Raw genomic sequence first — 27,194 nt, forward strand, 5'->3', positions numbered from 1 at the left:
GCGTCTGTAACCCCTTCACCATCTGACTGCACTGTTTAATCCTCTAATTTTACAACCATTTGCACATATCATCACAGAGAGAAGTTATATTGGCCTGTTAGAGAAGTGTTTATATCCAGTGGGGCTCTGACATTTTAGATTTAATTAGTGAATATATTCATACCCTTCCCAGTCCATTTAATGTCCAAAAGTAGAAATGATATATTCTGTTACAGTGAATAGATTTATGGTATTGCCATAAAAATTATTCAGATTAACAATTTGAGACAAAAATATTTTATTTTTGTAAAAAAAAACATAGGTCCAATAGTGCAATTATATTTGGATTCAGTATAACTGGTGCAAATGCACATTGTTGGTCTTTTATATTATATAGTGTATTACTGTACTCAGTACCAATGGCAGATATCTAACTGTTGAAGAGATTGCAGAGGAAAACACTGAAGAAAAGGAGGCACATTCTGGTGCTTCTGAAGTATACGTCTTCAATTCAGGGGGTGACAGCAACATTCCTTGGACCTGCAAATAGTCATTACATTTGTATTAGGTTTAAATGATTGTGTGCATTTGTTGAATAGTTGAATTTTAAAACATAGTATCGCTACATAGTTTTTAAGGCCTCATTCACACATCAGTATTTTTGATCAGTATTTCATCAGTATTTGTATGCCAAAACCAGGAGTGTCTCCAAAACACAGAAGAGGTGTCAGTCTTTCAATTATAGTTTTTCTTTGTAAGGTCCTGGTTGTGGCATACAAACACTGATGAAAAATGATGCTGTAAGAGCACCGATCATAGGCCAGTGCCTAGGAAAGACCAGGCATGTCCTGCAGCTGATGATTGGCGCAATTGATGTAATCATCATGTGACCGCGCTGTGCACTGCCGGTGACCTGCCTAGGATCGGAGCTGTGAGCTTCGATCCTAGGTTGGTGCCTAGCAACACTGGCGTCACCAGGGCCAGCTCTGATTAGTGTGATCAATATCATCATCGATTACACCAATGAGAGGTCACAGCAGTGGTATGACCGCTTTGTGACCTGTCTGTGACTGCTCTGGAGGTCATCACACTAGCTGAGGATTCCTGCAGAGTGGTGACACTGCTGGACCTCCTGCTGTGCTGGGATTTATGGTGCCACAGAAGCCTGTGATACCACAATCCCTGCTGAAAGAAGAAAGAGGACAACACAGAAGAAAGAAGAGAGATTACAACCGTAAGTGTTTTGATCCCTGATCCCTGCCCGATCTCTATTCATCCACCCCAATCCCCCCACCTCCCCCTTCCTCCTTCCCTTTCCCCCTCTTTTTACCCCATCCACCCCCCTTTTGCACCGCCTCTGTGCACACATTTAGCAGCCGCCGAGCGTTGATTGGTGACACAGTTCACCGATCAACACTTGTGCTTGCTTTTCTTTTTCACCCCCTTTGCGCCGGCTCCGTGCACACATTTAGCAGCAGCCGAATGTTGATTTGTGACGCAGTTCACTTATCAAAGCTCGTGCCTGCTATTTTCCATTTTTCTCTCTCACCCCCCTTGCGCCAGTCCCGTGCGCACATCCAGCAGCCGCCGAACTTTGATAAGTGAAACAGTTCACTTATCAGAGCTTGTGCCAGCTGTTTTAGACACTTTTCTTTTTCACCACCTCCATGCGCACATCCAGCAGCCGCCGAACTTTGATAAGTGAAACAATTCAGAGCTCATGCATACTGTTTTACACTTTTCTTTTCGCAGGCATTTTTTCTCCCTGATTTTTTTTTTCTTTTAGCTTTTTCTTTTCAGACAAGTTTGCATCAAGCATTTCCCCCCACACATACACAAATAGTTAAAAATAAAGTACTTGACACAAGTACCATATTCATAAAAAAGTCCCACAAATCACGTTCGTCCCAACAGCGCTATTCAATGGAGAATAACTTTACACTCTACTGAAACTGCCCTCACTAAAGTCTCTAATGATCTACTAACAGCTAAATCAAATGGTCATTACTCCATGCAAATTCTCTTGGATCTCTCTGCAGCATTCGACACTGTGGATCATCAGCTCCTCCTCACTATGCTCCGTTCCATTGGCCTCAAGGACACCGTTCTCTCCTGGTTCTCCTCCTATCTCTCTGACCGCTCCATTACTGTATCTTTTGCTGGCTCCTCCTCCTCTCATCTTCCCCTTACTGTTGGGGTTCCTCATGGATCAGTCCTAGGCCCTCTCCTCTTCTCTTTGTATACTGCCCCTATTGGTCAAACAATCAGTAGATTTGGTTTCCAGTACCATCTCTATGCTGACAACACCCAATTATACGCTTCTCCTGACATCACGCCAGCCTTTCTAGAAAACATCGGCAATTGTCTAAACGCTGTGTCTAACATCATGTCCTCACTATATCTGAAACTAAACCTGTCAAAGACTGAACTCCTTGTGTTTCCTCCCTCTACTAATGTACCTATACCCGACATTGCCATTTCCGTGTGTGGTTCCACTATTACTCCTCAGCAACATGCCCGCTGTCTTGGGATCATACTTGACTCCGAGCTTTCCTTTGTCCCCCACATATGATCACTGGCTCGCTCTTGTTATCTGCACTTCAAAAACATTTCTAGAATTCAATCTTTTATTACTTTTGACTCTGCAAAAACTCTGACAATTTCTCTTATTCATTCTCGTCTCGACTATTGTAACTCCCTTCTAATTGGTCTCCCTCTTACCAAACTCTTCCCCCTCCAATCTATCTTTTTGGCTGCAGCCAGGATCATATTCCTGGCCAATCGTTACACCGATGCCTCTACCTATTGCCAGTCATTACACTGGCTACCCATCCACTCCAGAATCCAGTATAAACTTATTACCCTCACCCACAAAGCTGTTCATGGCTCAGAACCATCCTACATCTCCTCCATTGTTTCAGTATACCATCCTACCCGCACCCTCCATTCTGCTGATGACCTGAGGTTAGCATCCTCAATAATCAGAACCTCCCACTCCCGTCTCCAAGACTATACACGTGCTGCGCCAATTCTTTGGAATGCACTTCCCAGGTCAATACGATTAGTCCCCAATCCCCACAATTTTAAGCGTGCCCTGGAAATGCATTTATTCAGACTGGCCTACCACCTCAACACATTAACCTAATCTATCCCTATGTGGCACAGCCAAAAGTTTTTACCATAACCAGGTTCCCCGCATTATGTTCCCACATGCTTTATGCATCCATTAGCCCTCTGCATCTGTGCCGTTACACACTTAACATTATGGCTGGTCCATACAATCAGGGCAACTGTTACCACCCACCTTTCGTGTCTCCCCTTTTTTCCACATAGATTGTAAGCTTGCGAGCAGGGCCCTCATTCCTCTTGGTATCTGTTATGATCTATGTGATTACTGTTATGCTGTAATGTCTATTGTCTGTACAAGTCCCCTGTGAAATGTAAAGTGCTGCGGAATATGTCGGCGCTATAGAAATAAAATGTATTATTATTATTATTATTATTATAGTAATATAGCACGTCAATCCTCTAATTAGAAGGTGGTCAGATAAGGAGAACCATCCCAATATACATAAATATAAAGATACATCTGGCCCTCAAAAGTATGATAATGCTTCATTTATTCATATTCCAAAAAATGTGACGTTTCAGTCTGTTATTAGACCTTCTTTAGACTGGAAAAACAATGAATACTTTTGAGTGCCGAATTTATCTTTATATCTATTCAGTGGAGAAGGCATATTCTTTTGTTGCCTCCAACACTGATAGTGAGGGAGAGGATCCCACATTTCTTTAATTCTCAGATTCTTCATCCTCATCCTCTTCCTTCTTCTCATCTTCCTTCTCAGGTCCTGAGGAAACTTCACACGGACGTCCCAGAATCGAAGATGAGGCAGCGCCCACCATTCCAGAAGATGAAGATGAACCAGCGCACACCATTGTGGACCTCTTATGGACCTTGCCCCCTGAAAATTACTAGCCACTGATTCCTGATTTTGTGGCAGAATCAGGAATCAAGTTTGACACCACCGGCCTCACTTTTTGAAAGTCTTTTTCTCTGAGGAGATTTTGTTACCTTCATGGTGGGCCAAACTAATTTATATGCTCATCAATTTTTGGCACAAAACTCTGGTTCATCATTTTCTAACTGATCTCCTGTAGATGCAGTTGAAATGATGCAGTTTTGGGGCCTGGTCCTTCACATGGGGATCCTGAAGAAGCCAGAACTTTGGCAATATTGGCGTGTTGATATTTTATACAACACTCCAGTGTTCCGAATGGTCATGGCCTGGATGAGTTTTGAGTCCATCCACAAATTCCTGCATTATACTGATAATGCACAGTGTCCCCCACGAGATGACCCCAACTTTGACCATCTGTTCAAAGTGCAGCCGGTCATCAAATACTTCAACAAAAAGTTTGCTGAAGTGTACATGTCTCAAAGGGACATCTCCGTGGATGAGTCCTTATTTCATTTTAAGGGAAGGCTCAGATTCTGTCAGTACCTGCCCAGCAAGAGGGCCAGGTATGTAATCAAACTCTATAATCTGTGTGAGAGTACCTCAGGTACACCCACAAGTTTAGAGTTTATGAAGGAAAGGACACCAGGATTGAACTCCCTGAATGTCCCCCTGTCCTGGGAGTGAGTGGGAAAATTGTGTTGGATTTGGTGCACCCACTGTTGGATAAAGGTTATCACTTCTACACCGATAACTTTTATACAATACTCCCCTCGAGAAAGCAGCACGCAAAACGTGCGTCGTGGTACTGCCACTACTCAAGGTAATGCAGACACCTCTTTCATACATAACTTATATACAGTTTTGTCATCTCCATCCTTTATATGTACTTTTTGCTGTTTACTTTATGGATTGATATTTGATTATTACTGTTCTTCTAAGCTATAGTCTTTTTTTAAATATTTGGGCATTATTTTGAGCCTTTTTTGCATTTAGCCTCTATTATCACATCTTTGATCCTGTAATAATACAAATCTGTATGGGGAGGTGTTTTTTCCTAATGCTCAGGACTCAATTTGGCATTTCTTATGACTAAAATGGGCCTATCATATTAATTGTAGTGAGGTTTTATTTCCCACTAATCATCTACTTTTTTAGGCCATTTTGTGATACTTTTTGTGACAGTGATTGATCTGCTTACCTTGATGATGTGGCTTTTTGCACATTTTTGTCCATATTTTCCACTTTTTTTACTGTTATTCTTTTAATATTATTTCAATAAAATCTTGTAATTTTAATTTTTTTTTGACATATCTTCTTTTTCTATTTTTAATTCATAACTTTTATACCAGCATCTCACTCTTCAAAACCTCTCTGCACGAGGTATCGCATCCTGCGGTACTGTCCATAAAATCAGAGAGGCCTCCCAAAAACGCTACTTGGGCAGATGCTCAGAAGGGGTGACAGCAGAGCCCAGTGTAGCGACCACCTGCTGGTGGTCAAGTACAAGGACAAGAGGGATGTCGTTCTCTAGACCACCATACATGGTGATGGCAGTGCCCTCAGCACTGTACGAGGTACCTTTGCACAGGTCAGCAAACTGGACTGTGTACTGGGGTACAACAAAAACATGAGGGTGTTGATCTCTCTGATCAACTCCTCCAAACGACAGTGCTTTGAGGAAGGCAAAGGTGTGGTACAAAAATCTGGCAGTGCACATCGTACAAATGGCAATGCTGAACACTTTCCTGCTGTCACAATGTGCAGGCCACACCAATACATCGTACCTGCAGTTCCAGGAGGTAGTGGTTAAGGCCCTGATATTTAGCACTCAGGAAGGAGTGGGACCTTCCCGAACTGAAGGTGCTCATATCATGCCAGGTCAGCATTTCCCGGAGGTGGTCCTGCAAACTGGAAAAAGAGGTAAGTCGCAAAAAAGGTGCCGAGTGTGTTGCAAAAGGGGAATATGCTATGACACCATTTATCAATGTGACAACTGCCCCGAAAACCTGGCCTGTGTATGAATGATTGCTTCAAACTGTACCACACCTCCATGCACTACTAAGTTACTTAAATTTACATAACAGGAAATTTACTTCCAAAAAGGGGGCACATCTAGATAAGTTCATTGAGGATTTTGTTTCCAAACTGATGTCACTTGTAGTTTTTTTCTAAATGTTTAGGCACATCAGGGGCTCTGCAAATGGAACATGACACCCGCAGACCATTCCATCAAAGTCTGCATTCCAAAACGTCACTACTTCCCTTCTGAGCCCCGACAGGTGCCCAAACAGTATTTTTTCCCACATATGGGTATCACTGTACTCAGGACAAATTGGAAAAAAACTTTTGGTGGCCAATTTCTCCTGTTACCCTTGAGTAAATTAAAAATTGAGGACTAAAAGATCATTTTTGTTTGAAAAAAAATAAGATTTTTTATTTTCACGGCCGGCCTTATAAACTTCAGTGAAACACTTGGGGGGTCAAAGTACTCACAACACATCTAGATAAGTTACTAAGGTGGTCTAGTTTCCTAAATGGGGTCACTTGTATGGGGTTTCTACTGTTTAGGCACATCAGGGGTTCTACAAACGGAATATGACACCCATAGACCATTCCATCAAAGTCTGCATTCCAAAACATCACTACTTCCCTTCCATGCCCCGACGTATGCCCAAACAGTTTCTCCCACATATGGGGCATCACCACACTCAGGACAAATTGGATAAAACTTTTGGGGTCCAATTTCTCCTGTTACCCTTGGGAAAATAAAAAATTGGGGACTAAAAAGATCATGTTTGTGGAAAACATATGATTTTTTATTTTCACACCCGGGCGTTATTAACTTTAGCAAAACACTTGGGGAGTCAAAGTGCTCACCACACATATAGATAAGATCTTTTGGGGGTCTAGTTTAAAAAATGGGGTCACTTGTGGGGGGTTTCTTCTGTTTAGGCACATCAGGGGCTCTACAAACGTGACATGGCGTACGATCTCAATTTCAGCCAAATTTGGTTTGAAAAAGTCAAACTGCGTTCTTTCCCTTTCAAGTTCTGCCGTGCATCCAAACAGTGGTTCCCCCAACATATGGTGCACCAGTGTACTGAAGACAAATTGGACAACAACTTTTGGGGTCCAATTTCTCCTATTACCCTTGGAAAAATAAAAAATTAGGGACTAAAAAGATCATGTTTGTGGAAAAATATGATTTTTTATTTTCACGCCCAGGCATTATAAACTTTAGTGAAACAATTGGGGTGTCAAAATGCTCACCACACATCTAGATAAGTTCCTTGGGGGGTAAGTTTCCAAAATGGGATCACTTGTGGGGGGTTTCTACTGTTTAGGCACATCAGAGGCTCTCCAAACGCGACATGGTGTCTGATCTCAATTTCAGCCAATTTTGGTTTGAAAAAGTCAAATGGCACTCCTTCCGAGCCCTGCCGTGTGCCCAAACAGTGGTTTTCCCCCACATATTGGGTATCAGCGTACTCAGAAGAAATTGTACAACAACTTTATCTGTACAATTTCTACTTTTAACCTTGTGAAAATAAAAAAATTGTTGCTAAAATATAATTTTTGGTGACTAAAAAGTTGAATGTTCATTTTTTCCTTCCACGTTGCTTCTGCTCCTGTGAAACTACTGAAGGCTTAATAAACTTCTTGAATGTGGTTTTGATCAGCTTGAGGGGTACAGTTTCTAGAATGGTATCACTTTTGGGTGTTTTCTGCCATATTGACCCCTCAAATTGACTTCAAATGTGAGTTGGTCCCTAAAAAAATGGTTTTGTAAATTTTATTGTACAAATGAGAAATTGCTGGTAAACTTTTAACCCTTCTAACTTCCTAACAAAAAAATTTTGTTTCCAAAATTGTGCTGATGTAAAGTAGATATGTGGGAAATTTTATTTATTAACTAATTTGTGTGACATATTTATCTGTTTTAAGGGCATAAAAATTCAAAGTTTGAAAATTGAAAAATTTTTCAAATTTTCGGCAAATTTTTACACAAATAAACACAAGTTATATCAAAGAAATTTTTACCACTAACGTGAAGTGCAATATGTCATGAAAAGACAATCTCAGATTCGTTGAAGCTTTCCAGAGTCATTACTTTATAAAGGGACAGTGGTCAGAATTGCAAAAATTGGCCTGAGAGAGCCAGTATTCTTGCTGGTTGGTAGGTGATAAAATACTTATTTCATGCAATAAATTGCCATTTATTTAGTTAAAAATCATACAATGTGATTTACTTTCATATACCGTATATATGCCTTCAAAGGTATCTTTCTGCAGTGTGAAGAATAAGGGAGATTTGCAATAGAGTTTATGCCCCCCTCAAAAGAACAAAAATGAACCGAGCACTGCTGAATATAAGGGTATGTGCACACGTTGCGGATTGCTGTGCGGATTGTTCCGTGCCGAATCTGCAGATTCTGCAGGTAAAATGACCTGCGTTTTACATGCGGATTTACTGCGGATTTACCGTGGATTTTCTGTGTTTTTTGTGCGGATTTCCCCTGCGTTTTTAGACCTGCGTATTCCTATAATGGAATACAGTTGTGGCCAAAAGTATTGACACTCCTGCAATTCTGTCAGATAATACTCAGTTTCTTCCTGAAAATGATTGCAAACACAAATTCTTTGGCATTATTATCTTCATTTAATTTGTCTTAAATGAAAAAACACAAAAAGAATTGTCCAAAAGCCAAATTGGATATAATTCCACACCAAACATAAAAAAGAGGGTGTACAAAAGTATTGGCACTGTTCGAAAAATCATGTGATGCTTCTCTAATTTGTGTAATTAACAGCACCTGTAACTTACCTGTGGCACCTAACAGGTGTTGGCAATCAGTAAATCTCACTTGCAGCCAATTGACATGGATTAAAGTTGACTCAACCTCTGTCCTGTGTCCTTGTGTGTACCACATTGAGCATGGAGAAAAGAAAGAAGACCAAAGAACTGTCTGAGGACTTGAGAAACCAAATTGTGAGGAAGTATGAGCAATCTCAAGGCTACAAGTCCATCTCCAAAGACCAGAATGCTCCTGTATCTACCGTGCGCAGTGTCATCAAGAAGTTTAAAGCCCATGGCACTGTGGCTAACCTCTCTAGATGTGGACGGAAAAGAAAAATTGACAAGAGATTTCAATGCAAGATTGTGCGGATGTTGGATAAAGAACCTCGACTAACATCCAAACAAGTTCAAGCTGCCCTGCTGTCCGAGGGTACAACAGTGTCAACCCGTACTATCCGTCAGCATCTGAATGAAAAGGAACTGTATGGTAGGAGATCCAGGAAGACCCCACTTCTTACCCCGAGACATAAAAAAGCCAGGCTTTAGTTTGCCAAAACTTACCTGAAAAAGCCTTAAACGTTTTGGAAGAATGTCCTCTGGTCAGATGAGACAAAAGTAGAGCTTTTTGGACAAAGGCATCAACAGAGTTTACAGGAGAAAAAAAGAGGCATTCAAAGAAAAGAACACGGTCCCTACAGTCAAACATGGTGGAGGTTCCCTGATGTTTTGGGGTTGCTTTGCTGCCTCTGACACTGGACTGCTTGACCGTGTGCATGGCATTATGAAGTCTGAAAACTACCAACAAATTTTGCAGCATAATGTAGGGCCCAGTGTGAGAAAGCTGGGTCTCCCTCAGAGGTCATGGGTCTTCCAGCAGGACAATGACCCAAAACACACTTCAAAGAGCACTAGAAAATGGTTTGAGAGAAAGCAATGGAGACTTCTAAGGTGGCCAGCAATGAGTACAGACCTGAATCCCATAGAACACCTGTGGAGAGATCTAAAAATGGCAGTTTGGAGAAGGCACCCTTCAAATATCAGGGACCTGAAGCAGTTTGCCAAAGAAGAATGGTCTAAAATTCCAGCAGAACATTGTAAGAAACTCATTGATGGTTACCGGAAGTGGTTGGTCGCAGTTATTCTGGCTAAAGGTTGTGCAACCAAGTATTAGGCTGAGGGTGCCAATACTTTTGTCTGGCCCATTTTTGGCGTTTTGTGTGAAATGATCAATGTTTTGCTTTTTGTTTCATTCTCTTTTGTGTTTTTTCATTTAAGACAAATTAAATGAAGATAATAATACCAAAGAATTTGTGTTTGCAATCATTTTCAGGAAGAAACTGAGTATTATCTGACAGAATTGCAGTGGTGTCAATACTTTTGGCCACAACTGTAGGTGTAAAAACACTGTGGAATCCGCACAAAGAATTGACATGCTATGGAAAATAAACCGCTGCGCTTCTGCGTGGAATTTTCTGCAGCATGTGCACAGCGAATTTTGTTTTCCATAGGTTTACATGGTACTGTACACCGCATGGAAAACTGCTGTGGATCCACAGGGCCAAATCCGCTGCGGATCCGCAGCCAAATCCGCATCTTGTGAACATACCCTTAAAATTGCGGTAGCACTCAAGGCTCTACATATTACACAAGTGCAACATGGACAGCTTTAAAGGGAGGCTCACTAACCAATGGACAGCATGAATTAGAGCAGCCAGATATGTTTTTTGTGGGGTTTCAGATAAGTCATAATTTGAAGATCCAGCTGGGGACTATAGATAAGGATGTGACTAGTCTAGCCCCACCCAGGCCAACTTGTCATAGCACCACTCTAGTGGATTTAAAGGTAAGCAGTAGCCGGACGAAGGATGGTCTTTTAACAATGTTTTCAGCGTTTAAGAGAATGACATACCAGACTGATTCATGTGATCCTTTGTTTTGACAGTATATATTGACCAGTTAGTTCCCTTACAGTGCAGCAGAAGGCCTCTTCATGCAATGTATGTGTCGACATTGATTTATTCTCTCTGCTGTAATGGTGCTCCAATTATGAACAAAATGTCTGCATATGTTTGAGGATGACTCCGGTCTGCGCAAAACAAGCAGTACCTCTGTATTTTAGAATATGCACAGCTCCCTGATCAGAGACATGTTACTATGGATAATTTTAGAGTTAGCAGATGTTCACAGCTACCTAGCTTCTCCACAGATTCCCATGAAAAAGAATCCATTATTGATTTCCTGATGACCAGATAGGTAGAGGCAATGAGCCCAGTTACTGGCTGGATGGCACGGGAACGGAAGGTCATGGCCAAGATTTCTTTTCCTGTTGGGTCTTGGCTTAAATTCTGTAATTGCAATACAGTTCTGTTCATATAATAGCACACATCTGTTCATACCAAACATCACTTGCATTACTTTCTAGTGATAGCAGCGCATTTCTGTCCACATCCAACCGACTGATTTATGCTTCATGCCCAACGTGCATTTACGGTACTTACACTCCACTCTCCACTTTCATGTTTAGAACATCTGACGTTAATTGGTATCTGCTTTACACGTTCGTTAAAGGAACTTCCTTTCTTCTTAGACCACTGATATGTGTTCATGGCCTCTGTAAACGTTAGGTTGTTGTATCGTTTTGGACTCTTGATTATGAAGGGCCACGATCTGCAACGTAAAGCAAAACACATTGTAATTTTCCCTATCACTTCTCAGAACAGTTTAGGAGTAGAATATGTACAAGGTTGTCCAATCTACAGTATGTACAGTATGTGACAATGTTCATAAATAGAAAAACAGGGAATTCCAGAGGCAAGATCTTCAGTTAATGTCACAAATTTATTAAAGTAGGTCAAAAAAAGTTCCAAGTCATGTACCGGTATGATCTAGCAAACACGTTTCAGACTGCTGTCATTAGTCATTGCTATTGATGCAATGACTAAGGGAAATCGCACAATCAGAGAAGGCAACTGTCGTTGCTATCTGGAGAGATATTAATAATATTATTTTTCTTTCTCCCAGGGGTGGACACTGACAGCTTGGGGCCCCGTGCAAGAAATGTGTCTGGGCCCCCCTCCTTTTATGGCGATAAAGCTACATATATATATATATATATATATATATATATATATATATATATATAAAAGAGGGCACTGTGAATAACAAAAACAACAAGAATACACTATGTAAGAGACAGTGCTGTACATAACAGCAGAGGAAGCCATATAGTAAGGGATGGCATAATATACAGTCATATGTTAAAGTTTGGGCACCCCTATTAATGTTTTTGCAACAGCTATTTCAGTTTCATATATCTAATAACTGATGGACTCAGTTATATTTCTGGATTCAAATGAGGTTTATTGTACTAACAGAAAATGTGCAATCTGCATTTAAACAAAATTTGACCGGTGCAAAAGTATGGGCACCTCAACATAAAAGTGACATTAATATTTTGTAGATCCTCCTTTTGCAAAAATAACAGCCTCTAGTCGCTTCCTGTAGCTATTAATGAGTTCCTGGATCCTGGATGAAGGTATTTGTGACCATTCCTGTTTACAAAACAATTCCAGTTCAGTTAAGTTTGTTGGTCGCCGAGCATTGACAGCCCGCTTCAAATCATCCCACAGATGTTCAATGATATTCTGGTCTGGGGACTGGGATGGCCATTCCAGAACATTGTAATTGTTCCTCTGCATGAATGCTTGAGTAGATTTGGAGCGGTGTTTTGGATCATTGTCTTGCTGAAATATCCATCCCCTGCGTAACTTCAACTTCATCACTGATTCTTGCACGTTATTGTCAAGAATCTGCTGATACTGAGTTGAATCCATGCGACCCTCAACTTTAACAAGATTCCCGGTGCCGGCATTGGCCACACAGGCCCAAAGCATGATGGAACCTCCACCTAATTTTACTGTGGGTAGCAAGTGTTTTTCTTGGAATGCTGTGTTTTTTAGCCTCCATGCATAACGCCTTTTTGTATGACCAAACAACTCAATCTTTGTTTCATCAGTCCACAGGACCTTCTTCCAAAATGTAACTGGCTTGTCCAAATGTGCTTTTGCATACTTCAGGCGATTCTGTTTGTGGCGTGCTTGCAGAAACGGCTTCTTTCGCATCACTCTCCCATACAGCTTCTCCTTGTGCAAAATGCGCTGTATTGTTGACCGATGCACAGTGACACCATCTGCAGCAAGATGATGCTGCAGGTCTTTGGAGGTGGTCTGTGGATTGTCCTTGACTGTTCTCACCATTCTTCTTCTCTGCCTTTCTGATATTTTTCTTGGCCTGCCACATCTGGGCTTAACAAGAACTGTACCTGTGTTCTTCCATTTCCTTACTATGTTCCTCACAGTGGAAACTGACAGGTTAAATCTCTGAGACAACTTTTTGTATCCTTCCCCTGAAAAGCTATGTTGAATAATCTTTGTTTTCAGATCATTTGAGAGTTGTTTTGAGGAGCCCATGATGCCACTCTTCATAGGAGAATCAAATAGGAGAACTACTTGCAAGTGGCCACCTTAAATACCTTTTCTCATGATTTGATACACCTGGCTATGAAGGTCAAAGCTCAATGAGGTTACAAAACCAATTTAGTGCTTCAGGAAGTCAGTAAAGAGTTAGGAGTGTTCAAATCAAGAAAATGATAAAGGTGCCAATACTTTTGCACCAGTCAAAATTTATTTAAATGCAGATTGCACATTTTCTGTAAGTACAATAAACCTCATTTGAATCCAGAAATATAACTGAGTCCATCAGTTATTAGATTATATGAAACTGAAATAGCTGTTGCAAAAACCAAAATTGTTATAAAGAAAAAAGGTTAACATTAATAGGGGTGCCCAAACTTTATCATATGACTATATAACTAGAGAGGATGGTACGTAATAAGGGATGGTGTTATACATAACAAAAGAGGAAACTATGTAACTAAGGATGGTGTTATACATAAGAGAGTACACTATATACTAAGGGACTGTGTTATAAATAAAACTAAGTACACTATATACTAAGGGATTGCATTAGACAGTACACTATACACTAAGGGATTGTGCTATACATAATTGAGTACACTATATACTAAGGGACTGTGCTATACAAAAAAAGTGACTACACTATATTCTGCGGGATGTTGCTATACATAATAAGTGAGTACACTATATACTAAGGGACTGTGTTAAGCCCCCGTTACACACTGTGATATCGCTAGCAATATCGCTGTAAAGTCACCGATTTTGTGACATTGCAACGATATTGCTAGCGATATCGCTGCATGTGATACTTACCTCCGACCGGCTCCCCCGCTGGTTATCGCTGATTGTGCGAGAAGCTCCTGGACCATTCCTCTTCGGCCACTTCCTGCTGGGGCTTCCTGTGGCGCCGAAGAGCGACGCGTGGAGCCGGGCGGGAGGACGCAGGATCGCCGCGTCTGACAGGTAAGTAGCGACCCCCGTCCCCAGCGATGTCGCTGGTGAGATCTGTCTGTGTGTCAGCTCACTAACGACCACCTAGCGATGCACCAGCGATCCTGACCGCGTCATATGGCTAGTCGGGATCGCTGGTGCATCGCTAGGTGTAATGGTACCCTAAGTTATAATAAGCGATATACAGTTGTGGCCAAAAGTATTGACAGCCCTGCAATTCTGTCAGATAATACTCAGTTTCTTCCTGAAAATGATTGCAAACACAAATTCTTTGGTATTATTATCTTCATTTAATTTGTCTTAAATGAAAAAACACAAAAGAGAATGATACAAAAAGCAAAACATTGATCATTTCACACAAAACTCCAAAAATGGGACAGACAAAAGTATTGGCACCCTCAGCCTAATACTTGGTTGCACAACCTTTAGTCAAAATAACTGCAACCAACCACTTCTGGTGACCATCAATGAGTTTCTTACAATGCTCTGCTGGAATTTTTAGACCATTCTTCTTTGGCAAATTGCTCCAGGTCACTGATATTTGAAGGGTGCCTTCTCCAAACTGCCATTTTTAGATCTCTCCACAGGTGTTCTATGGGATTCAGGTCTGGACTCATTGCTGGCCACCTGAGAAGTCTCCAGTGCTTTCTCTCAAACCATTTTATAGTGCTTTTTGAAGTGTGTTTTGGGTCATTGTCCTGCTGGAAGACCCAAGACCTCTGAGGGAGATCCAGCTTTCTCACACTGGGCCCTACATTATGCTGCAAAATTTGTTGGTAGTCTTCAGACTTCATAATGCCATGCACACTGTCAAGCAGTCCAGTGCCAGAGGCAGCAAAGCAACCCCAAAACATCAGGGAACCTCCGCCATGTTTGACTGTAGGGACCGTGTTCTTTTCTTTGAATGCCTCTTTTTTTCTCCTGTAAACTCTATGTTGATGCCTTTGCCCAAAAAGCTCTACTTTTGTCTCATCTGACCAGAGGACATTCTTCCAAAACGTTTTAGGCTTTTTCAGGTAAGTTTTGGCAAACTCCAGCCTGGCTTTTTTATGTCTCGGGGTAAGAAGTGGGGTCTTCCTGGGTCTCCTACCATACAGTCCCTTTTCATTCAGACGCCGACGGATAGTACGTGTAGACCCTGTTGTACCCTCGGACTGCAGGGCAGCTTGAACTTGTTTGGATGTTAGTCGAGGTTCTTTATCCAACATCCGCACAATCTTGCGTTGAAATCTCTTGTCAATTTTTCTTTTCCGTCCACATCTAGGGAGGTTAGCCACAGTGCAATGGGCTTTAAACTTCTTGATGACACTGCGCACGGTAGACACAGGAACATTCAGGTCTTTGGAGATGGACTTGTAGCCTTGAGATTGCTCATGCTTCCTCACAATTTGGTTTCTCAAGTCCTCTGACAGTTCTTTGGTCTTCTTTCTTTTCTCCTTGCTCAATGTGGTACACACAAGGACACAGCACAGAGGTTGAGTCAACTTTAATCCATGTCAACTGGCTGCGAGTGTGAATTAGTTATTGCCAACACCTGTTAGATGCCACAGGTAAGTTACAGGTGCTATTAATTACACAAATTAGAGAAGCATCACATGATTTTTCGAACAGTGCCAATACTTTTGTACACCCTCTTTTTTATGTTTGGTGTGGAATTATATCCAATTTGGCTTTTGGACAATTCTTTTTGCGTTTTTTCATTTAAGATAAATTAAATGAAGATAATAATACCAAAGAATTTGTGTTTGCAATCATTTTCAGGAAGAAACTGAGTATTATCTGATAGAATTGCAGGGGTGTCATTACTTTTGGCCACAACTGTAATTACACAAAGGAACTGTCCTATAGTAGGCAGCAATTCTTGGCACTTGAAATCACTGTAATAACTAGTGTTGAGCATTCCGATACCGCAAGTATCGGGTATCGGCCGATACTTGCTGTATCGGAATTCTGATACCGACTTCCGATATTTTTTCAATATCGGAATTCGGCATCGGAATCGGAAGTTCAAAGTTGATTGACAGACTGACGTCATCATGATGCGCGGTGTGTGCGCATCATGATGCGCCGTCATTTCGGGCCTTCCGGGGGTCTCTGCCGGCCTGCCGGGGGGCTGTGCCGGCCTGCCGGGGGGGCTGTGTGGACTGCCCGGGGTCTGTACCGGCCTGCTGGGGGGCTGTGCCGGCCTGCTGGTGGTCTGTGCACCCTGTGGGGGTCTGTGCCGGCCTGCCGGGGGGCTGTGCCGGCCTGCCGGGGGGCTGTGCAGGCTCCGGGGGGCTGTGCCAGCCTGCCGGGGGGCTGTGCCGGCCTGCCGGTGGTCTGTGCAGGCTCCGGGGGGCTGTGCCGGCCTGCCGGGGGGCTGTGCCGGCCTGCCGGTGGTCTGTGCAGGCTTCGGGGGTCTGTGCAGGCATCGTCCGATGGGACTACAAGTCCCATCGGGCGATGCCTGCTACCATGACAGTGATTGACACATTAGCCAATGATGGGACAGTAGTAGTCCCATCATCCGGCTAATGTGTTAAATGTTAAAAAAAAAAAAAAAAAATACTACATACATACTACATGCATGCTACATACATACTACATGCTACATACATACTACATACATGCTACATACATACTGCATGCTACATACATACTACATACATACTACATGCATGCTACATACATACTACATGCTACATACATACTACATATATACTACATACATACCACATACATACTACATACTACATATATACTACATGCATGCTACATACATACTACATGCTACATACATACCACATACATACTACATACATGCTACATACTACATACATACTACATACATACTACATACATGCTACATGCATGCTACATGCATACTACATGCATGCTACATACATACTACATGCATGCTACATACATACTACATGCTACATACATACCACATACATACTACATATATACTACATGCATGCTACATACATACTACATGCATGCTACATACATACTACATGCATGCTACATACATACTACATGCATGCTACATACATACTACATGCTACATACATACATACATACTACATATATACTACATGCATGCTACATACATACTACATGCTACATACATACCACATACATACATGCTACATACATACTACATATATACTACATGCATGCTACATACATACTACATATATACTACATGCATGCTACATACATACTGCATGCTACATGCATGCTACATACATACTACATACATACTACATACATACCACATATATACTACATACATACAATACATTCATACAATACATACATAGACATACAGTACATATAACATAGAGTAACATACTTACCAATACTTGTCACATTGTTCCCCGAAGCCATTGTCGTCTACGGAATAAATATTAACATAACAAACCACAAAAATACTCACCCACGATCCGAAGCAGTCCACGAGTGTGTCCCACGACGATCTTGGGTAGAGAACTGCAGCATCAGATGATGCTGCCGTTCTCTACGGGCTGCAGGAATCCAATGACGGAAGGTAGGTATCCTTCCGCACTGTATTCCTCCGCCACTTAAAAAAAAAAAAAGTCCCTAGTCTCACTTTATGCCATTGCTGCGTGGGAAATTCCCACACAGCAATGGCATAAAGTGAGACTAGGGACTTTTTTTTTTTTAAGTGGCGGAGGAATACAGTGTGGAAGGATACCTACCTTCCGTCATTGGATTCCTGCAGCCCGTAGAGAACGGCAGCATCATCTGATGCTGCAGTTCTCTACCCAAGATCGTCGTGGGACACACTCGTGGACTGCTTCGGATCGTGGGTGAGTATTTTTGTGGTTTGTTATGTTAATATTTATTCCGTAGACGACAATGGCTTCGGGGAACAATGTGACAAGTATTGGTAAGTATGTTACTCTATGTTATATGTACTGTATGTCTATGTATGTATTGTATGTATGTAGTATATATGTGGTATGTATGTAGTATGTATGTAGTATGTATGTAGCATGCATGTAGCATGCAGTATGTATGTAGCATGCATGTAGTATATATGTAGTATGTATGTAGCATGCATGTAGTATATATGTAGTATGTATGTAGCATGTAGCATGCATGTAGTATGTATGTGGTATGTATGTAGCATGTAGTATGTATGTAGCATGCATGTAGTATATATGTGGTATGTATGTAGCATGTAGTATGTATGTAGCATGCATGTAGTATATATGTAGTATGTATGTAGCATGCAGTATGTATGTAGCATGCATGTAGTATATATGTAGTATGTATGTAGCATGTAGTATGTATGTAGCATGCATGTAGTATGTATGTAGTATGTAGCATGTAGTATGTATGTAGCATGCATGTAGTATATATGTAGTATGTATGTAGTATATATGTAGTATGTATGTTGCATGTAGTATTTATGTAGTATGAATGTAGCATGTATGTAGTATGCATGTTGTATGTATGTAGCATGTAATTTTTTTTTTTTTTTTTTTACATTTAACACATTAGCCGGATGATGGGACTACTACTGTCCCATCATTGGCTAATGTGTCAATCACTGTCATGGTAGCAGGCATCGCCCGATGGGACATGTAGTCCCATCGGACGATGCCTGCACAGACCCCCGAAGCCTGCACAGACCACCGGCAGGCCGGCACAGCCCCCCGGCAGGCCGGCACAGCCCCCCAGAGCCTGCACAGCCCCCCGGCAGGCCGGCACAGCCCCCCGGCAGGCCGGCACAGCCCCCCGGAGCCTGCACAGCCCCCCGGCAGGCCGGCACAGCCCCCCGGCAGGCCGGCACAGCCCACCGGAGCCTGCACAGCCCCCCGGCAGGCCGGCACAGACCACCGGAGCCTGCACAGACCCCCTGGCAGGCCGGCACAGCCCCCCGAAAGGCCCGTACAGACCCCAGAGAGGCTGTACAAGGGCAGGAAAGGGTTTTTCTTATTCCGATACCGGAAGTCCCATAGACTGAATGGGACTTCCGGTATCGGAATTGGCGATACCGATACTTTTTTTAAAGATCAGCCGATACCATCCGATACGATACTTTGAAGTATCGGACGGTATCGCTCAACTCTAGTAATAACCCAAAGGTCTAAGCTAAAATTAAACAGCCGACCAAACGAAGAGAACCAAAATAAGGACTAAAATATCAAATTTATTAATAAATATTAAAATTATAAAATACATAGTTCATTATTACACAGAAAATACCCAGTGAGAGGACCAAATAGACCAACTCTAAAATAAATATCAACTAGTGAATAAATAAAACTCCTAGCAAAAATAGAATTAATTTGATATTTTATTCCTTATTTTGGTTCTCTTCATTTGGTCGGCTGTTTAATTTCAGCTTAGATCTTTGGGTTATTATATTAAGTGATAATAACGTCTCCCTCCAACCCCCCCATTCCTAAATCCATTATAAATCCCCCTTCCACCCATCCAAATCGCACCACACCCCTCATTGTCCTCCCCCTGAAACCCATTATTGCCCTCTTCACCTCCTCCATCATTGCTTTCTCCCCCACCATCCCATCATTGTCCATTCCACCACCTCCATCATTGCCTTTTCCCCTACCACCCCATCATTGCCCTTTCCACCATCATTTTCCTTTCCACTACCACCATCATTGCCTTTTTCTTCACCACCCTATCATTGCCCATTCTCCTACCTCCACAATTTTTACTCCCCCCACCACCACCATTATTGTTCTTTCTTTCCACCATGACCATCATTGTCTTTTCAACCACCACCATCATTGCCTTTTCCCCACCACCAAATCATTGTCTATTCCACCACCTCCATCAGTGCTTTCTCCCCCAACACCCCATCATAGTCCTTTCCACCACCTCCATCATTGCTTTCTCTCCCACCACCCCCGTCATTGCACTTCCACCACCTCCATGATTGCCTTCTCCCTCACCACCCCATCATTACCCATTCCACCACCACCATCCTTTGCTCCTACTCACCCACCACCCCTATAATTTTCCTTTCCACTGCCACCATCGTTGTCTTCTCCCCCACCACTACCATCATTGCCCATTCCATCACCTCCATCATTTCCTCCTCACCATCATCCCCATCATTGCCATTTCCACCACCACCATCATTGTCCTTTCCACCACCACCATCATTGCTTTTCTCCTCCACCATCTCATCATTGCCCATTCCACCACCTCCATCATTTCCTCCTCCCCACCCCCCCATTATTTCCCTTTCAACCACCCCATCATTGTCCATTTTCTCTTGCAGGCAGTGGAGCTGCAGGGATCTCTCTCTGTCAGCTGCACATGAGGGCAATCTGGCCAGGCCCCCCCCCGAGCCTCGGGGATGGATAAACAGGCCAGATTGCCTTCATTATTAGCCGCACTTCACGGGCCTCCCTCCACCTCCGTGCCCCAGTGCAGCCACACCGGTTGTACATGTGGTATGTCCGCCCCTGCTTTCTCTTCATTGTGCAATCTCCCTTACAGATGGTCCTCTACATTAAGGTGTTTGTTTGATAAAGATCACATTAACACACCAAGATTGATCATATGTAATAACATTTATCTTCAGTCACTTCACTATCGAGTGCCATACTTCTATATTTTCATTACTATATAGTTTTGATTAAAAACTGTTTATCTGCTGCAGATCTACCATTGTGTAAAAAAGCTGAGCTTGGTATAACCTCAACAAGTATTGGCATGGCTGTAATTGGCCATCTAAACACATGACCCAGCCTGTCTAAATGCTAGATCATAGGTTGTGTCACCATTTTAGTCTCAACCTGGTGCAGAGTTACCTAACAGCCTGGTGTAGCATGCCATAACAGCCTGGTGTAGCGTGCCATAACAGCCTTGTGCAGAATTCCATAACAGTCTGGTGATAATGCCATGACAGCCTGGTGTGGTGTGCCCTAACATTCTGGTGTAGAGTACCATAACTGTCTGTTATTTAGGGCCCTAACAGCCTAAAATAGCGTGCCCTAACAGCCTGGTGAAGCATGCCCTAATGGCCTTATGCATCCTGCACTAACAGCCTGGTGCATGGTGCCATAACAGCATGGTGCCTTAACAGCCTGATGCAGAGTGCCAAAAAAGCACAACAGCCTGGTGCAGAATGCCCTAACAGCCTGTTATAGAGTGTCATAACAGCCTGGTGCAGAATGCCTTGACAGCCTGGTGTGAAGTACCCTAACAACCAGGTGTAGAGTGTCATAACAGCCTAGTCCAGCATGCCCTAACAGCCTAACATAGCGTGCCCTAACAGCCTGGTATAGCATGCCCTAACAGCCTGGTAAAGCATGCCCTAATGGCCAGATGCATCCTGCACTAACAGCCAGGTGCACAGTGCCATAACAGCATGGTGCCTTAACAGCCTGATGCACAGTGCAAAAAGAACCTGGTGCAGAGTGCCATAAAAGCCTGGTGCAGAGTGCCAAACCAGTCTGATGCAGAGTGCTAAAACAGCCTAATGCAGAATGCCCTAACAGCCTGGTGCAGAATACCCTAACAGCCTGGTGCAGAGTGCCAAAACAGCCTGGTTTAGAGTGCCCTAACAGCCTGGTGCAGAATGCCTGGTGTAGAATGCCCTAACAGCCTGATATAGAGTGCCATAACAGCCTGGTGCAGAATGCCATGACAGCCTGGTGTGGAGTGCCCTAACAACCTGGTGTAGAGTGCCGTAACAGCCTAGTGCAGCATGCCATAACAGCCTGGTGTAGAGTGCCATAACAGCCTGGTGTTCAGTGCCCTAACAGCCTAACGTAGCGTGCACTAACAGCCTGGTGTAGCTTGCCATAACAGTCTGGTATAGAGTGTCATAACAGCCTGGTGCAGAATGCCATAACAGCCTGGAGCAGAATGCCAAAACAGCCTGGTGCAGAATGCCCTAATAACCTGGTATAGTGTGCCATAACAGCCTGGTGCAGACTATACTAAGAGTGTACTAATCTGGTTGGCACTTTCTCTTCTCTACGGTGCACTTTTATGGGGTGGGAAAAATGAGGAGAGCATCAAATAGGGTACATGGCCATGGCCATGGTAGTGCTGGTGGTGTCGCTGCTGCAGTGAGAGGATGTGGTCTTTCTGTGCCTGATACATGCCCAATTGAAACACCTTCCTCTGGTGCATGCAGGCGACAGGATGCTCTGCATAATTTCATAATTTCAAGGCCCGAGTACCGCTGGACGAATGGTAAGGCCAGAACATGTTGAGGCAGTTTTAGATTGGATGGCTGAGAGGGTCTCCAGTTCCTTCGGATTATCTTCCACCCAGGCTCCTGCTGAAGCCTCAAAGTTGGCATCTGCGAACCATGGTCATCTGGCCTCCACCTCACCTCATTGCAAATCAATCAAGAAGTCTTAGCACCAAATCATGCATCAGTCACTTCTGCTTTTTGAAGACTCCACTGGTTGGGGTTCTGTGGGTCATCCACCTGGCCCTACCTCACAAGTGGAAGAGATTGACTGCACTGATGCCAAACCACTTGTTCAGTTGAAGGATGAGTACGTGGGAGGGTTAGTACACATGATCTACGGACCCCCATAGTACATCTCTGATGATGACAAAACACAGTTGCCAAATGCTGCATCTTTCTGCAGTGTGAAGATGGACAGGGGTGAGGCGTGGGTGTGAGGTCATGTGGGAGATGAGGTCCAAGACTCCACTTGGAGTGAAGTCCATCCATGTGACGTGCGCAGTTTGAGGAAGAAGAGGTGGCCACGTTGCCCCTGCAGCACAGCAAAGGAGGGAGCATGGTGAAAAAGAGCAGCGGCTGGCCAATTATCACTAGTGTGTCCCTCCTCCTGGGATATCCGGGGTTAGAAAGTCATTATGTATTGTGAATTGCAGGTCATCCATTTAGCCTGCGTGTTTCATGTCCCATATTTAATGGATTTTTTTTCCTTTGGTGCTGAACAGGTTAAAGACCCTTTCTATGCTGGTTAGACGTATGCAGCTCCATCTCTCTGCTGCTTCTGATTTGGTAATTGCCTCTCTCTATAAAAACTGGTCAGGCTTTCTCTTTCTCACCAGTGGAAGTTCTAGTCCGCTGGAGTTGTTGTCCTGAGGTGGAAATTGTTTTGTTGCTGCTGGATATTGTTGTATGTTGTTTTGGGTCTATGCTTTTCTCCTTGTCCTATTCCTATTTTGTTTGTACATTCCTCCTCTTCCCTATATACCTCTCTGCCATTGATGAGTGTTTTTGTATGCCAGTGGCTTTTCTGTTTTCCCTGTTTGTCTTATGTGTTGATACACTAGCATTTCTGTCCCATGCCTTTTGGGTGAGGAGGAGAGGACAGATTGGATTATAACAAAAGAACAGTGAGGCACGATCCCAAACCTTCTCACATTCAGAGGTACCTTTGGGAACAGGGATAGTTAGGATCACAGCCCAAGGGACAGTGAAGGGCCCATTTCCTTATCTCACATACAGTCACAGCGTGACACCAGTACGTCATCTGCTACTACCCACCGTGCTGACTAAGTGAACGCACCGAAGTCAGCTCAAAGGAGCTCCCCGGTGCAACATTTCTTCAGGCAATGTGCTGATGACAAGAGATGGGTTGTTTTCACTCTCTCAGAGTCTGAAGTGAAGGATAAATGTTCAGAAACTGAGCACCACCTGCATGAGGAAGCAACTGAATTAAAGGCACAAGCTGCAGTGGAGTACACACCTGAAGAAAGAGGGAAGAGCTGAGGCTCATCCTGCTCCTTCTTCAGCTGCGGTCTTATCTTCATCCTCCCACTCTCAGTCAACAGGGCCACCTGTCTCATTTCAAAGAGAGGATATGACAGCACCACCACCACCAGCAGTGTCACCCAGCATCTCCACACCATCCCATGAAAGCATTCAGAGGTCCATTCCCCTAACACTGGAGAGAAAGCAAAAGTATCTACCTACCCACCCATGAGCCTTGGTACTGAGAGACAGCATTTCAAAATTCCTGGCCTTTGAAATGCTGCCATTCTTGGTGGTGGGGATGGACAGCTTTAAAATCTTGATGTTGGTGGCTGACCCACTGTATGTGCTTCCAAGCCACCATTACATTTCCCGGCGGGCCATCCATGCCCTGCACATACATGTTACGCACAAAATCAGATGTGTACTGAGCAACTCCTTCAATGACAAGGTCAACATAGCCATCGATACATGGACCACTAGGGGGATCAAACAGCAAACTGATGAGTGGTTGCTTGTCCCCTTGAACCTCAACCCCGGCCGGGTGGTTTGTGATAACGGGCAAACTTTCGTAGCATCTCTAGGCTAGGTCGGTTTGACATACATCCCTTGCCTGGCGCATGTGCTGAATTTGGTGTTATAGAGGTTCCTTAAAAATTACAAACATATGTCAGAGCTGATGCTGAAAGTGTGGGCCATCTATGCGCTTACGGCTTTCTCACCCTGCTGCTTGCCTGTCTGTGCTGCAGTGTCGCTTCTGCCTTTCTGCTCATATGTGACATACCCACAAGGTGGAACTCCACATTGCATATGCTGGAGAGACCGTGACAGCAGCAGCAGGCAAAAGTGAAGTTTCAGCTGCAGCATGCACTATTGAGTCACTTTGCAGAACAACACTACTTCACTACTTCACCACCGAGTGGTCCTCCATGCAGAACGTGTGTGTCATGCGGCACTGCTTTAAGTACTGCACCTACATGGCCAGTGCTGATGATGCCTGCTTGAAAAAATGCGTCAAGAGATGATGGATGACATTGTGTCACAGAAGGAAGAGGAGTATGAGGACCAAGAACCATTCACACCATTAACAGACCAGGTAGCCACACATGGCTCGGAGGGCAGGTTCCTATACCAACAGCTGCTAGGTACACAAATGTACAGAAAGTGTACAGCTTTGGAGGATAATGAGGAGGAACAATGTCCACAGCAGGTTGGCACTCAAAGCAGCTCATGGGCACTGTAGCGTAGCTGGGGGGGATACAGAGAATCCATACAATACCACTCCCACTGAGTACAGCATGTCATTGCCTCTAGGCAGCCTGGCTCACTAAATAAAGTACACCAATAAATGATGCTGTGACTGCGCAATGACTGCCATGTTTCCCGGATTGATGCCAATGCTGAGTGTCTACCCTGCTGGATCCCCGCTACAAGGACAACATACCATCCTTACTTCAATCACCAGAGTGGGATAGCAAAGAACAGGAATAATAGCACATGCTGGTAGACGCGTTACTGACGGCGTTCCCATCTGACAGCGTTGGCTCAGTGAAAGACCAAGGCAAAGGAAGAGGAAGTCGTCTATCAGCTGGCACACAGCCAGTGCCTCGAAAAGGAGAGCTAGCCTGGATGAAATGTAGAAAACCTTCCTCAGCCCATCACATCTGGCACCACCATCTGATATGTTTCAACAACATGCTGGAATATTATATGTCCACATGTCTCCAAGTGATGAGTAGGCCCCATTTAACTTCTGTGTCTCCAAATTGAAGACATAGCCAGATTATGCACTTTATACCTTGGAGATGCTTGCCTGCAAGTGTACTGTCTGAACGTGCATCTTGTAGTCTGATTTTACAGTAGCTTACCGGAAAAAAGGTGGAGGCTGCAGTGGAGCAGAGTTCACAGGAGGCAGGGTCACTGCTGCAGAAGGCTGGCGGTGGCAGGTGTGGGGCGATGCTTTGGGCCCTGTACTGGGAGGAGGGGGTGCCCCGGTGGTGCAAGGCTGTGGGCCCTGTGCTTTCATAAAATGTTGGTGGTGAGTGGAGCCCCCTTCCCATTTATTTCCCTGGGGTGGGCTTCGGGAAATGAGCCGCCAGAAGCAGAGCATGCACAGATTGAGATCTCGGGAGACAAGATATCAGGAGACGAGGGCCTGCAGCCTCACACTGACGGGACACCCCCTCATCTGAACTTGGAGCCCACAGCATCACCCTATCCTGCTGCCGTCAGCCTCCTGCAGCAGTGACCCAGCATCCTATGATCCCGCTCCATTTCAGCTACCCGCTTTCCTGGTGAAATACATTTGGATTATGAGACACACCCCTATTTTTCCTGCGAAATTTGGGGGAAAAAAAGTGCTTCTTATAATCTGAAGAAAAAACAGTAATTGTATTTTATGCAATAATTATTGCCTTTTTGATAAATACCAATTATTATGGAGTTGTAGAATTTGATTAGCTAAAGAGATAAGTAGATAATTCCAGAATGGCTATTTTTTGTGCATGCTAAAACGACTATCAAATGTTTGTTGTACTGAATTTTGAATTGTTATGTTATATGTTTGTCGTTTTACTTACGTGACTGGTTTGTATATTTCCTTCACTCCAATGAACTGAAGCTGCTCTTTCATTTCTGGGATACTTTCACATCGGGCAAGATCAATTTTTGGATAATAAATTAAATAGGAAAGACACATTTCATCTCTTGCACTCAGGCCACCCTAAAATTTCAGTAAGATGTACAATATTATTACTAAGCATGATTGAAAAATATTTTTTGCAATTATATAAATAACAGTCAAATAGTAAAAGTTTTAACTTGAAAGCCATATTCTGTTTTGAGAGATGGCTGCGAGCTACATCCAGTATGTCCATCCTCTAAAGACTTTGTGTGACCCAGAACCCCCATTACCAGTTTAATGTTAGCCAAAGCTTCCCTTGTTCCACCCTCCCTATAGGCAACATTCTTTCACCCAGGGCTTCCTAATTTACCCCCATCTGGAATTTATTCCATGAAGCACTCACACTAAATTATTGCATCCAGCTTCAACACTTCTCTGTAGTGAAACCTCCACCAGGGGGAGCTGGTGAGGGAAGAGAGGTTGCACACTAAGAGCAGCAACCCTGAGCAACAGCACAGGTGCCACAGGTAACGAGAGAATAGTCAGATGAACCGAGTCAGAAGCTAGCAGGAGCAGACGTACCAGAAGGAGCAGCAATACACGTAGTCAAAATACCAAGCCGAGAGTCAGAAAGCCAGAACATGAGCACGGGGTCCAAAACATGAGACGAAATACGTGGTCGGGGTACAAGCCGGGGGTCAGATGCCAGAGAGGGAACATAACAGCA

At 43.5% G+C, this 27,194-nt stretch overlaps 1 protein-coding gene across 4 annotated transcripts in view; it reads right to left on the reverse strand.

Moving 5' to 3' along the window:
* Positions 1 to 253: 253 nt before the first annotated feature.
* Positions 254 to 27,194, reverse strand: part of MOXD1 (monooxygenase DBH like 1) — a 306,903-nt gene continuing 279,962 nt past the window's right edge. For all 4 annotated transcript variants that reach the window (XM_073575826.1, XM_073575827.1, XM_073575825.1 and 1 more), the window contains 3 exons: positions 26,424 to 26,566; positions 11,238 to 11,406; positions 254 to 519 (listed from right to left, as the gene is read on the reverse strand). In XM_073575826.1, the coding sequence (XP_073431927.1) occupies positions 364 to 519; positions 11,238 to 11,406; positions 26,424 to 26,566 (468 nt within the window). In that variant the 3' untranslated portion in view covers positions 254 to 363. The remainder of the gene's footprint in view (positions 520 to 11,237; positions 11,407 to 26,423; positions 26,567 to 27,194) is intronic.

The sequence above is a fragment of the Dendrobates tinctorius genome, unplaced genomic scaffold (genome assembly GCF_039654945.1).
Source record: "Dendrobates tinctorius isolate UK_male_01 unplaced genomic scaffold, ASM3965494v1 ptg000046l, whole genome shotgun sequence".
Classification (NCBI taxonomy): Eukaryota; Metazoa; Chordata; class Amphibia; order Anura; family Dendrobatidae; genus Dendrobates; species Dendrobates tinctorius.